General features: G+C 52.8%; 1 protein-coding gene across 5 annotated transcripts in view; it reads left to right on the top strand.

The window, feature by feature from the left end:
• Positions 1–14,375, top strand: part of TNS3 (tensin 3) — a 188,128-nt gene that overhangs the window by 151,981 nt on the left and 21,772 nt on the right. For all 5 annotated transcript variants that reach the window (XR_013829912.1, XM_079932350.1, XM_079932348.1 and 2 more), the window contains 3 exons: positions 8,027–8,198; positions 9,493–10,091; positions 10,783–10,869. Coding sequence is in view for 4 of the 5 variants with exons in the window: in XM_079932350.1 (XP_079788476.1) it covers positions 8,027–8,198; positions 9,493–10,091; positions 10,783–10,869 (858 nt within the window). In the remaining variant the exon portion in view is untranslated. The remainder of the gene's footprint in view (positions 1–8,026; positions 8,199–9,492; positions 10,092–10,782; positions 10,870–14,375) is intronic.

Here is a 14,375-nt window from a genome sequence, read left to right on the forward strand (position 1 = left end):
GGCACTAGAAGGAGGAAACAGTGTGTGCTCCGGGTGTAAGAGAGAGCACGCCCTGAGCCTTAGCTTCGTGGGTCTGCCCAGGACATGATGCCCCTGAGGGCTTGTTTCGAGCGCCGAGGAAGCCTGTTAGGTACCCCCCAGGTAGTAATTAGTAGTAGTGTCTTGGAAATTTATGAAGAAAGCTTGCTTTTTCTGCACACGTTGGGAAAATCCAGTTAAATTACGCAGCAGTGCCACATACTGCAGCGAGCCGCCCGTGTGAACCGAGAGGGCTGGTGCCCACCTAACGAGGGGTTCACGGCGCTGCGTACGTTGTGTAATCGGGGTGATTTAGAAGGACCGGGCGAAGACACCACTGCCTGGGAAGGGACCTGGTTTTAGAACCTGAGCAGTGATAATCTCTGGAAAACAGCAGACTTCTGGCTTCTGAAATTAGGGGAGAAATTGGCCGCCTAGGGCCCCAGTTACTGTGTAGGGTGGGAGGTTAATGGATGCGGGTCCCCCTGGTGCCCTAGGGGTTCTGAGAGGTGAGGATACTATGAGGATGTCTTGGATGCCTTTAAGTCTTCCACAGGAAATAGGACTTTCCACTCACAACAAGACACTCTGTGAGATTACAGGAACGTGGTTTTAAGTCTCCATGGTACGGTCCTGATGAGAGGAAGCTCTCATCCCGATGAAGATGCTTCAGGGCTCCTGTGTCAGCCATCTTCTCCAGGCTGATGGCTCTGTCCTTAGAAGATCCAGGACAAAGTTTAGCATGAAGGCCATGTCCCATTTCCAGAGGAAAGCCAGAGCCACTGGGGACTCTGCCTGAAGGAAGAAAGCGGTTTTTCTGAGAACCTAAGACTTCTAACCAACCGGGGGTCATGGGTACAGCATCTTCACCAAGATAGATCGGGCCTCATCTCGCATGTTCTGTGCCTCCTGCTGACAGTTTATCCGTTCCTGGGTGAGTCTCGTGGCTCCCCGCACTGTCGCCCTCATCAGCCCCTTACTCTGCACATGAGTTATACAGGTTCTCCCTCTGCTTGGAACACACTCCCTCTGGTGGTTTTTTTTTTTGGCTCAGCCCAAGCAAAGCTTCCCTGTGTCAATGCCTCTTTTCTTCTCTCTGGCGCCATCTCTCCCCATAGCCTGACAGCTGCCGTCATCAGTCTTGTCTACCTGGATTCCCGCTGGATTGGAAGTAGCTTTGAGGCAAGGCTCTTGTATCCCTGAGGCTGCTTTCTGGTGCAAGTAACCAGTCCCCACTCAATCTCGGGCAAAGGAACATGAAAGGAGGACATGAAGCTATTCACAGAAGCCAAAAGGTGGGAGCAGCCCAAGTATCCGCCCACAGATGAAGGGCTGAACACGATGCGATTCATCCACACGATGGAATGTTACTCAGCCTCGAAAAGGAAGGAAGTTCTTACACATGCTGCCACGTGGATGAACCTTTAAGACATAGCCAGACACGGAAGGACAAATACTGTATGAGTCCACTTATATCAAGTACTTAGAGAAGTCAGATTCATAGAGACAGAAAGGAGAAGGGTGGGTGCCAGGACTGGGGGAGGAGGGATGCGGAGTGAGTGTTTCATGGGGACGGAGTTTCAGTTTGGCGAGATGACGAGAGTCCTGTAGATGGATGGTGGTGATGGTGGTGCAACATGTGAACCGTACCTAATGCCCCTGAACTGCACACTTACAAATGGTTAAAATGGTAACGTGTGTTATGTCTGTTCCACCTCAGTTTTTTAAAAAACGGAAATGTAAGTGAGGCCAGAACAGAGGGCAGTTCCGGCCTCGAGTTTGGTGTCAGGAGGCCTCACACCCTGACCCCCAGTTTCTCAGCTCTGTGTGCAGGCTCCCTCATCCCTGGGCTCTGGGGGGTCTCAGGTATCCTCAGGAGCTCCAGGCCCAATGCCATTCTTCCTTGAAGTCTAGCAGGAAGGATGGGGTTTGTTTTCCTGAGAGCTCACTGCAAAGCCCATTTTGGAAGGATGTTCATTCTTTACAGGTTGCTAAGAGCCCTTGTTAGTCATTTGAGAAGCTGGCCTTGCTTAGTGCATCATCAGAGTAGAAACTGCCTGGAAAGACTCAATTGTGAAGAAAAAACTGTTGCCACTGTTGCCACATTAGAATTCCCCGCACAACACCAATGCAATGGGGGCAAATGTGTTTTCTTTCCAGCATGCTTGAATCAAAACCTCTGAATAGAAATGAGACATCTTAAAAGAATAAGAAGAAACAAGGTCCTGCTTGTAGTGAGCTATTTTATCTGCATTTTCTGGTTCTTCTGTGTTATTGAGTAAAGGGAAAACTGTGGCATATATTTTTTGAAGGGGGTAATTCCGGTTTGGATGAGAACTTCACAGAAGGATCCCCTGTCAGTTAGCAGACAGGGGCCCTGACTGCAGTGCTGGTTGGGGCACTTCTGGGTCTGCTGGGGGCATGAGAACATTGATGCTTCTAGAAGAGAGAGAGACAGTTCATCCTTGGGAGAGCACTCCTAGTACTTACTGAAAATGGTGACCTTAACCCGTAGAACACATTCGTATGATGTGATTGTGACAAAGATTTACAAAAGAAAAAATTCAAGATCAAGAAAGTATGTGTTTATCCATATGGGGGCCGTTGATCATTTCCTTCTCTGTTTGTAGAGCATCTCTGGGGCCAGAGATGCAGGACTTTGATTTTTGACAAAAAGCATCTATCGCAGCATTGTTTTTTCAGTCTTCCAGGGTTTTTCTCTATTTAATTGACATTATATCTGGCTGACTGCCCATCTTTCCCTTGCTTTCAAGAAGATTGGTTAAGTGGTCTGTTGTTCATACACAAATAACTAAAAAATTATAAGATAAGAGTTCCCTTTAAAAATTACTACTATTGGACTTCCCTGGTGGCGCAGTGGTTAAGAATCCGCCTGCCAACAAAGGGGACACTGGTTCGAGCCCTGGTCCGGGAAGATCTCACACGCCATGGAGCCACTAAGCCCGTGCGCCACAACTACTGAGCCTGCACTCTGGAGCCCGCGTGCCACAACTACTGAAGCCCGTACACCTAGAGCCTGTGCTCCACAACAAGAGAAGCCACAGCAATGAGAAGCCCAAGCACCGCGACGAAGAGTAGCCCCCACTCGCCACCACTAGAGAAAGCCCCCGCACAGCAACGAAGACCCAAGGCAGCCAAAAATAAAAATAACTAAATAGCGCTTCCCTGTTGGCACAGTGGTTGAGAGTCTGCCTGCCGATGCAGGGGACACGGGTTCGCGCCCCGGTCCGGGAAGATCCCACGTGCCGCGGAGCGGCTGGGCACGTGAGCCATGCCCACTGAGCCTGCGCGTCCAGAGCCTGTGCTCCACAACGGGAGAGGCCACAACACTGAGAGGCCCGCGTACCGCAAAAAATAAATAAATAAATAAATAAATAGTTTGAAAAGTGCACGGTATAAAGCCTACAAAATTTAAATATCTAATAAATAATTTTAAAAAATCACTACTATTGAACTTCCCATGCAATCTTGCTTTTTAAAATACTTTAAATTTAGAGGTAGACAACAGAAAAAGGACCGTTTTACCTATGAAATGTTTTATGTAAACCTCGTGGTAACCATAAAGCAAAAATCAAGAGCTGAGACATGACACATATAAAAGGGGGGACTGAGCAAATCACCATAGGTGGAAACCACCAATTTACAAAAGGAGACAAAACCAGAAGGAAAAAGAAACAATGGAGAGATAAATTTAGTGCTAAAGAGACTCAAGAAATCATCTGCTCTGATCCTAATTGATGGGATTCTGTGAATGAAGAACCTAAGGTCCCAGAGGTTGAGAGTGTGTTCAGTGGTCCATGACTTGTGGTGGAACCCAGATTAGAACTTGGGAATCTGTGTGCTCCTTCCCCAGAAGCCCCAGTTTCACACCTAGCACTAGAGTGAGAGAGAAAAAAAGGTTTGGTAGTGTTCCATTTTGCAGAACTCTCTCAAATGGTGGAGAAGGGAACTTCCTGGTTAACTACATCATCCCAGGAGAGAAGGTCAGAGGGATGGTGATAGATATAGATGTGAAAGATAGGTAGATAGCTATAGATAAAGGATAGATGAAAGGTGAACAGATAGATAAAAAGACAGATGGATGATAGATAGATAGATAGATGCGTACACATGTACCATTTGGTCTATCAGAATGCCACCAGCCTTCCAGGATTCCATCAATAGATTTTCTCATTCACTTCTAAAGGTTTATTGTGAATATGCCAGCCAAAGGTTGAGACGGTTTAGATAGTTAAATAACAAAACTCAAGTGTCATCACCTGGATAGGCAAGAATAACCTTGACCTCAGCTAAATATATTTTCTTTTTCATTAAAGGTCATATAAAAATGTATTGGCAATTTGTGACTATTAAGAGTAAGTATTATATGAGTGAATAATTTTTATACGTTTTAAAGATTTTTTTATGTACCTAGGAGACAGGAAAATGTTGATTTTTTTTTTTTTTTTTTTTTTTTAAATGTCACATGCCCTGACTTTTGTTAGCAAGTAGTGGTTCCTACATCCAGGACAAGAGGCATGCGGGATGAACCTTGATGTGCGGGCGCCTCCTTTACTTTTTCTGCCCGCCCATTCCCTTCCCGTGAAGGCCTCAGCACCGGGGTCTGGATGACAGTGAGCTGAGAGCAGCGAGGGTTCCCTTTCTTCTTGTTAACTTATACTATGTGATGTAAATAGTGGTGACCAGAGAGCAAATGTCACCCAGCTTCCCACAGAACCTCCTGTAGCGGCCCAAATGGAGCCTAAAAATAGGCCTCTTGGAAAAGAGCCTGTGACCCTCTCTCACCCTGTTCTGGGTAAAGGAAGTGCAGGAAGGGGAAGCAGAGAGGAGATGGTGGGCTGGACATCCCGGGAGCCCAGAGGGAGGCCCCTCCTCCCAGCCCTCAGCCCAGGACGCACCATCTGCACAGAGAAAACCAGGAAGTGAGGCGGTCGATGGATTTCCAACCACTGAAGGTATTATGCGGCCTCCTCTGGGCGTCAGCAGAAAAGGGAAAATGTGAGAATGTGGTGAGAGGAGGAACAGACTTGCCACTTTGCCGGGACGGTGCCAGGGACCCAAAAGAGCCCGGATCGGGTTGGGCACCAGAGCTCTGACGTGCACGGGGTGTACAGCAGGGTCCGTGTGGTCCCCAGTCCCCCGACTCTGTGGACACGCCCTAATGGGGGCTGTGACCCCAGAAGTCTGACTACCCTGGAGCCCCTCATGTGGTTGGTTTAGGACAGACAGACGTGCTCTCTGTGGCATCTGGAGCCAAGGAAAGCCTGCCAGCCGCAGGCGGGAGGAGGGCAGCCGGGACCAACGCCTGCACGCTTGTCGCCTGCAGGACCTCCCTCGTGTCAGAACTCTCCTCTGCTCCCGTGGCCGTCACCGCACCCCTGAGCCTCCTTCTGGGTCCAGAGCTGAGAAGACGGAGCCCCGATCCCCACCTCCACCCGGCAACGGGGCTCCCGTACAGTCGTCCTTCTGGAAATTTCACCTATCGTTCAACCGTGAACAGCAAATGTGCAAGTTGAACAAAAACCAACCAGGTGGGGCTTCCCTGGTGGCGCAGTGGTTGAGAATCTGCCTGCCAACGCAGGGGACACGGGTTCGTACCCCAGTCCAGGAAGATCCCACGTGCCGCGGAGCAACTGGGCTGTGAGCCACAACTACTGAGCCTGCGCGTCTGGAGCCTGTGCTCCACAACAAGAGAGGCCGCGACAGTGAGAGGCCTGTGTACCGCGATGAAGAGTGGCCCCCGCTCGCCGCAACTAGAGAAAGCCCTCGCACAGAAACGAAGACCCAGCGCAGCCAAAAATAAATAAATTAATTAAAAAAAAAACAAAAGAAAACCCCCAACCAGGACACGTTCTGTCTGCTCTCGGGCGTGTGCGCTTCGAGAAATGAGGGGAATCCACGCAGAAGGGTCTGCAGGCTCGACTCGCGCAGCTGGTGCCTCTGCCTGGGCTTGGAGTCCGATTTCAAGGTCGTTCTCCAGCCACGTGGGTCTCCCGTTCTTATGTCTCTGGATTCCCAGCAGGGCCGGTGGCCAGCGCCCCATCACTTGGAGAGTGAAGGGTGTACCCTTACCTCCCACGAGGTTCCCACTCCCCGTGCTGTTAGCATCTCTGAGCACGTGGAGGGGCCAGGAAGCCGGGGCCTCCACTCTGAGGTGCTTGGCCGCCCCCTTAGGGGTTAAATCCTGTTGCCCGGGCAGGGGGCAGAGGGCGATCTGACCAGAGGGAACAGAACCCAGCCACGTGCCCCGGAGTTGGCTCTAACTGAGTTAGGAACAAAGCCACTTTCATGGGAAGCACTGTGCTGGTTGTTTTCTGGAACAGGCAGCATGATAACAGCACAAAGCAGGATCTTATTTCCCCTCGGCTTCTCCTCTTTTGCTGGGGCTCTTGGGCGCCGTGGGAGTGTGGTGCAGGATTCCTGAGGTGGCCGCGGCCCTGGGACTGGGCCAGCGTACGGCTCCCGTCACTGCACGGGGAGCACGGAGAGCAGCCTCAGGACTGGAGGAACTGATCCTGCGAGGCGCTGCTGTGTGCATGCCCGTGCCACGTGCTCTCCGGCGCGCCGTGACACGCTCAAACAGCCCGAAGGCGGGTGCGCTGGACTTGATGGGGAAACTGTTTTTCTGATCCCATGGTTCTGTGCTGCTCCTTGACGTGGGGTCGTAGGGGCTGCTTGGCGTCTCTATCCTCCTCCCACTTTTCGGGCCAGCCTCCTGAACCATATTTCCATGCTTGGCCCTGCCCTGTACTTTTCCGTCGGTGCTTTTGTTAACTCATTCATTAATTCATAGCATGACTGATCTGAAGCTCCCACCAGCTGCAAGCTCAGTGGAGGGGCCAGCAGTGAACATTGGGGGCTTCTCCTGCCCTGTGAGCATGGAGCCTGTTTCTGAAACATGTTCAGTTTAGTTATTTTGAAGTCTGTATCTTTTAACTCCAATGTTTGTATTAGCTGTGGGTGTTTTTCCTTTTCATTTTTTTGTTTTCATTTTCATGTTTTTGTTTTGTTACCTGGCATGCCTGATCAGTTTTTTTAAATTAAATATTTGATATTATCTCCATAAAATTGTAGGTAGATTGATAGATGCATAGATGTCAGATAGATAGATGGGTGGATAGGTGACAGATGGTTGGATAAATGGATGGGTAAACGGATGGATAAATGGGTGGATGGATGGATCGATCGATGATAGATGGAACTGAGTGATGTGAATTTTTTCAACTTTATTATTTTCTGATCAGTCCTCCCTTGTTTTAAGACAGAAAGCAAAATAACCTGTATTTCTCACAATATTATTTTATTGACCATGGTAGATTTGTCCAGTTCTCAAAGCTTAGTTTTTTAAAAAAAGGCAAAATATTAAAAAAAAAAAATACCCAGAAATAGTGGAGATGCTAGGCTGCGAGCGGGACGGACATCTGGTCAGCGGATCGTGTGAAGTTCCCTGTGGTGTGTGGGTGTCAGACAGGCAGGCTTTCCTGGTGCTCAGCTTCTCCTCCTCCTGTGACAGGGGTCAGGCCAAGTGGTCTCTGCACCTCTTGGGGGTGAAGACACCGCAGGCAGGACCGTGCTGGTGGAGGGAAGCGTTAGCCGAAAGCATGCGACCCAACCTGGGGCACAAAGTGCTGCTGGGCGGGCACTTTATGGAAAGCGGGTCTTTTCTGTGGTTTGCACAGAGGCCTTGCCCTTTCTAGGGTGGGAAATGGCTTACCTCATCAGCACGGTAAGTATATCAGGGCAAACTGTTCCTCGGGTGAGACACTGGGCTCCTTCCCGTCTCACTGTAAACGCACATCGTCAGTGGGTGGTGGTTATCAGTACGTGTTGAAAGCCGCGCGCAGGGACTGGTCAGGTGTGTCTCCTTTTGGAAATGTGCCAGACACGAGGACGCTGCACTTGGCGGAGCCGGGGCAGCTCCTCCTGCTGCAGAAAGCTTCGGAAGTGGCACTGCTTCTTACAGCCTGCTCGTGTTTCCTTGATCCAGAACCACGAGGCTGCCCTGAGGTTCTCGGTCACTCTGTGGGGATGTCAGAGAGCCCCGTTGGACCCAAACCTGCGACGCTCCGGGCCGACATGCCCACGGCGCCCTCCTTCCAGCGGGCGTTCACGTCCTCCTGCACGATTTCTGGCCGCAGCCCCAGCCAGCGGAGGGGGAGGTAAGGTGGTCTTTGAACCAAACACAGGCTGCTCTTACAGACCCCAAACCCAAGCACCACGGAGGGAAGGCGGGGGCTTGTCCTCCACATGACACCGGGCTGCCTTGTGGATTGACCACCATCACTTTTCAAAAATGCAGTCAAAATAAAAACTCCTGAGTCCACCCTCACTGTTAGCAGGCGGAGTGCTCAAGGAACACACTGCACTTAGAGTCTGGGCGCAGTGGCCAGCTCAGGACCGAGCATCTGTGAAAACGTTATCTGAGCTGAGGCTGGAAAGGGGGTGCAGTGGCCAGGCTGGGAAGGGGCCTGCCCGGGGCTGCAGATTGGGGTGGACAGGGCAGGCAGGACGTGCTGCTCTCGGAGACATGGAATTTGTGCAGGTGTTCGGGAAAGCATGGGGGGTGCAGGAACACCCCGCAGTGGGATTGGAGGACAGAAAGGATGGGCCACGGACAGCCAGAGAGAAATGTCCTATTTCTCCTTCACAAAGGACTGCCGCTGAGCAAATTCAGATGCTCAGGGTAGGAATCATTTCCTAGTATTTTACTTGTGGGCACATTGGCCTACAGTTATTTACCACCCTAATTCCACCTCCTTTCTCTTTACAAAAAAGGGGGACATTGCGTATCGGGACTCGACATCACACACAGAGCAAATACATGTTTGCTAGTGTGTTAGCTGTCTTCCTATATTTCGAAATATAGAGTAATTTCCAATATTCTTAATATTGGAATTTCCCATTTTCGATATGGCAATCTCCCATGTATCCTTTATCAGCTGGTTGTCCTGCAAGCACTTACGATAACTGACTGTGTCAGGCACTGGTGTTGGGCATCGGGAAGAAAAAAAGAGAACGGGGGGAGGGAGGTTTAAGCAGATCCCATGGTTGGTGCCTGCGTGGTGGGACCAGAGGGAGGACACAGCTAACCCCTGTGCGCACGTGGACACGGGCTTCAAAGTCAGGACACAGTTGAGCTACGTCTTGAACTGAAGAGAAGAGGGGACTTTGCCAGGTGAACAGCGAGGAAGGAAGAGGCACACAGGCTGGGGAGGCAGGGTCGGACCCCACCCCCCACCCCTTCCCTGAGGCTGTAGACCGAGCATCTGGGGTCAACAGTCAGGGGGGAGGCTGGAAGGGCAGGGCCTGAGTTCAGATACTCGGGGAGTCTCGCGCTCCTGCCGGGGGAGCCTCGGCACCCAGCCTCCCTGCCCCCCGCCATGTGGGAACCGTTGCTAATTTCCAGGCATCTCCCTGGACGTGTCGTCCCCTGACGGTTTGTCTTTTGAACAGCCCTTCCTCGGCCGAGCACCAGTGGGTGGACACCAGCCCCAGGTCCACGCTGACCCTGCTGGGGAGCAGCCGGCCCGGCAAGGACGGCCCTGGGCGGCCCCACTTCCCGCCAGCCGAGCTCCAGACGTCCTTCCACGGCCACGAGCTGTCCCTGGCGGAGCCGCCGGAAGCTCTCGGCCCCCCAGGCAGCCAGGCCTTCCTGAGCTTCGGCACTGCCCCTGAAGGAGGTGGGCTCCCCCCCGGCGAGGACCCGGGGGCCTTGCTGGCCAATTCCCACGGAGCGTCCCAGGCCCCCAGCGCCCCGCGGACAGCAGCTGAGGCTGCCGACAACGGCTTCCTGTCCCACAGCTTTCTCACGGTGGCACCTGGACAGAGCAGCCACCACAGCCCCGGCCTGCAGGGCCCGGGGCTGACCCTGCCCGGGCAGCCGCCCCTTCCCGAGAAGAAGCGGGCCTCGGAGGGGGACCGTTCTTTCGGCTCGGTGTCTCCATCCTCAAGCGGCTTCTCCAGCCCCCACAGCGGCAGCACCATGAGCATCCCTTTCCCAAACATCCTCCCGGACTTTCCCAAGGCTGCGGAGGGAGCTGCACCTTCCCCAGGTAGGCGCGTCTCCACAGGTAGGGGGCCCACCCCTGTGCTCACAGGTGCACTTGGGCAGGGACGGACCCTGGGGTTACAGCTGGGCCTGCCCAGTGAGCACCAGTGCTAGGGCTGGGCTGAGCGGCTTGAGAGAAGAATCCAGAGCCTTCAAGGGGTCTTTTCCATCTCACTAGCCCGAAGCACAACACCACCTCGCAATTCATCCGGCTTGTGCGTTCGTTCACGTTAGATTCATTCCAACAGCAGAAAATGCAGACATCTGTGGTGGTTCTGTTTTTTTCCCCTTTGACTTGGAATCAGGGTTCTGTGACAGTAACTGTAAAACAAAACATGAAACAAATACCGTTGAAATTTAATTATGAAATGTTTCAAATGTAAAAGGTATAATAAGACACTGACAGGAGTAAAGCAACACCAGCTCTGCTCTGTGCGCTTCCTGTCTTTCTAACTACGTGTTGTTGAAATGCGTTGCAGAGGCCTGATAGCAGTGTCCTGCTGTCTTTGTGTTTTCTGTTATGAAACAGCCACTCCCTGCTCCGAGTCAGGCTTCTCCCCTGTAGTTAAAGAGAGCGCTCTCCCCAGAGCACCCCGTCCTCGCCCAGGGTGGGACTTTGAATTTCTAGGTCCCTTTGAGGTGAGAGTTGCAATGAAAAACGCCCTTCACAGTTGTTTTTGAATTCTGTTTTGCAGATAATCCAGGTGATAAGCACGTGTCCGTGAACTTTGTCCAAGATACATCCAAGTTCTGGTACAAGGCAGATATCTCCAGAGAGCAAGGTGCGTGGGCGGGACAAGGGCTCTGCATCCGGGAAGCAGGACCGCGGGGGTGGGAGCGTCAGGGTGGGACGGATGAGCTGGAGGAAGTCACTTCGTGACTCGCCTTGAGGGAAAGGCTACAACCTTTACGTTTTTCTTGGAAAAGCTCAGTCCTAATGAGGGAGCCGGCCGGGATGGGCACCGGCCACGATCGTTCTAGTGTGTGGGGTGTAATTTCTGGTGGCTTCCACCAGACAAGGTTTGGCCAGCGTTGCCAATGATGACGTGATGAGAAGACATCATGGGCCCCAGCCGGTGGGGGAAGGAGAGGTGTCTTTCTAACACCGTTCATGGGCACACCTGCCTGTGTCACGCTGGAAAGACAAGCTGCTGGCGGACTCAGTCCAGCATGTCACACGCATCACAGCAGCTCTGGGTGCGCGGTACAGTCGGAAGACAGCTGGCAAAAATGAGAAATGGTTAATATCTTTGAGCAGCGAAGTCGCGTGTCACTTTTTACTAGAACACGAATAGAAGAGGTGTCCCAGAGGGACGCTGGCATGCCGTCGGTGGTGGTCCCTCTGGGGCAGCCCTTCAGGCGAACAGCACTCACTCCGGCAGAATTCGTGGGATCCCTGCGACGTGCTGGTCCCGCTCACGGGAGCCACCGTCCTCCCTGGGGGTGACGACACGGCCGCCTGTGGGTGGGCTCATCACTCCCGGACGTCCCTCCGAGAGAGGATGCCGTGGAGCTGGCTGGGGCTGGCAGATGCTGGCCAGGATACCCAGAAAGGAGATACCCCAGGGGCTGCTCTCAGCCAGTGGGGAAGAAATCGCAACTGCTCTCCGGGGGAGTGTTTCTCAAAAGTGCCTGGATGTGAACAGTTAAATGGCTGGAAAACAGCACTGTCCAACGTTGTCACTGAAATTCTTCTACTCAATTAGGCAGATAATAAAAATGGTAAGAATGTGTCTTTCTTCCCATGAGCTCAATGGACCTATTGTCATTTCCTATGAGGGGAGCTCGCTTGGCCTGGAGAGGTTTCTGAGTCCCTGAATTGGCCTTTGTGCCGTGCACTCCCCACGTTCCAGGCTCTGTTGCGGCCAGATGCTCCTCCTCGTCCCCTCCCTGCTCTGGTCACAAGAACCCCCAGGACTGTGGCCCTTAGCTCCAGCTGTCTCATCCAGCCCGACAGACCCTGAGAAGTGCTTGTTGGGGACCCTGCCCAAGAGTATTCTGAGCAGACCCTCCTACTCTGGTGGCTCAGCCTTTCAGACCAGGGTGAAGGCTGGGCTGGGCTGGCCCCTTCTCTGACTGAACAGCCAGGCTCCGGCTCCTGAAGAGGCAGGCTTGGTTGGAGAGCACTAGGCGGGTCGTCCTGCACAATGGCGATGGGAAAGCCTTCCGCGTGGGGTCTGGGGGAGACGATCTGGGTGGAGGGGACCTCCCTTGGTGGTACCTGCTGGGCGGTAGCAATTACTGTTGTCATTTGCCTAATCTTAGCCACACATTTAAAAATAGTTCTTTGGGGGGCTTCCCTGGTGACGCAGTGGTTGAGGGTCCGCCTGCCGATGCAGGGGACATGGGTTCGTGCCCCGGTCCGGGAAGATCCCACATGCCGCGGAGCGGCTGGGCCCGTGAGCCATGGCCACTGAACCTGCGCGTCCGGAGCCTGTGCTCCGCAACGGGAGAGGCCACAGCAGTGAGAGACCCGCGTACCGCAAAAAATATATACATATTTCTTTGGGGTGGATTCCATCTCAAAATAGTTAATATGTGCATTGGGCATTGATTTTTCCAGTTGAACTCCAAAAGCATAACTTCCTCTATTTTCTAGATATTTTGTATAGACAACACCTACACAGATGAATGTTCTGTTGGGTGTGTCAACTTCTCCAGATGGAAGAAAGCCATCCCTGGGTTTTGTTGTAACTGCTGGGATGTGCCTTTTTCTGGAAAAACTGTACTGAAATTTCAGGGAGATTCAGGAGGGGAAAAAAAAGCCCTATAGCCTGTTCAGGGGCACAATTGTTCACATATTACTATGGCAAGATTAGGACCTTGGGACTTTTTAAAGGTGAACATAAAAACCGTAGGAGGAAAGTAAAGTAGAAATTAAGTATGGTTGTTCCAGCCGTGCTCTCAGGCCTCTGCCCTCGAATCCTTGAAAACACCAGCTGCAGGGAGAGAGGCGATGACGATCCCGTGGGTGTGCACGAGCTCCTTCTCACACCCTCAATGCGGGCTCATTTCTGTTCCAGAAACAATGAGCCCAGCATCGCCCTCAGGTTCCCTCTGCGGGCGCGTGAGACCCCGGCTCCCTTGTGCCCAGCTGGCCTGGCTTCAGGGATGGGGTCTGGGAGGGGAGGACGGGCTGGAGCAGAGCTGGCCTTCTCTCTGCTGCCCAGAAGTCGGCCTCCCATGAGGCTGGGGCGCTTATTTCCACCACAGTGAAGTAAAATCATGACTTACAAAGAAGCAGCTCTGGTGAGGTTATCACAATTGAAAACTATAACTTCTGTAAGTGGTCTTTCCCCTACTTTAAAAACATAATAGGTCTTCAGCACCCATATTTAGAAAACATGCTATGAGATAAAACCAGCTGCGAAGGCCTGGGGTGCCCCGTGGGGTCCACCCACCCTCCCCTCCCAGGCCTTGAGTTGCTGGAGCAGCAGGTGGGCTTTCACTCCACTGTGTCAGGCTTGCACCCCCCAGGGTCCTACCAAACCCGCTCCCCTTGGAGAGTGCTGTGCTTTCCTGTCCCTCGTGCCCTATGTGTGTCAGTGTACAGGCTCCTGCCTTACGGCCTTGTCCTGCGGCAGGGGCTGGGACAAGCAACCAATTGTTTCATCCTGCAGCCGAGCAAATGCCATGCCGGGGGCTTGGGGCTGGAGTCGGGATGCACAGGGGCCTGGGACAGAGGGCTTCCTGGGGTTATTTCCTGAGGCGTGACGGGGCTTCCTGCCACTCCTGAGTGTATGTCCGGGCCCCCCATCTGCTCCAGACAGGGCCTCGGGCTCTCCAGAAAGGCGGCATTTCCACGGCTGTAATTTTCTAGTGCCTTATATTTTAAATCCCTAGTTTTCTTTCTGTAAAATGTAAAGTTTATAAGAGACATTCTGAGAGATGTTCTGGTTACTAGAGAAAACTCTCGCCGGTGTCTGGGCTGCGTCGCCTTGAGGTCACTGTCACCCTAACCCATCCATCCACCCCGATTTCTTCCCGTATCCTGAGCACGGGACCTGGGGCAGCCAGACTTTGAGCTTGAAGGGGAGGGATGTTCTTCATAGGTGACAGCGTGACATGCCTCCCAGCCTCACCAGGGGCAGGTGGAAGGTGCAGTGCCAGGTGCAGCTCGTGGCCCTGACTGGCTGGTGACGGCCGCATCGAATACGGGTCCACAGCCTCGTCCAGGCTGGAAGCAATTGGCCATAACTGCCACGCCTGCCTCAGAGCCACGGGACGGAGGGCCACCTACGCTCCCCCTGGGGCAAATCGTGGAATTCGTATTAGATATTCAGTAACT

The sequence above is a fragment of the Stenella coeruleoalba genome (genome assembly GCF_951394435.1).
Source record: "Stenella coeruleoalba genome assembly, chromosome: 9".
In the NCBI taxonomy this organism is placed as follows: domain Eukaryota; kingdom Metazoa; phylum Chordata; class Mammalia; order Artiodactyla; family Delphinidae; genus Stenella; species Stenella coeruleoalba.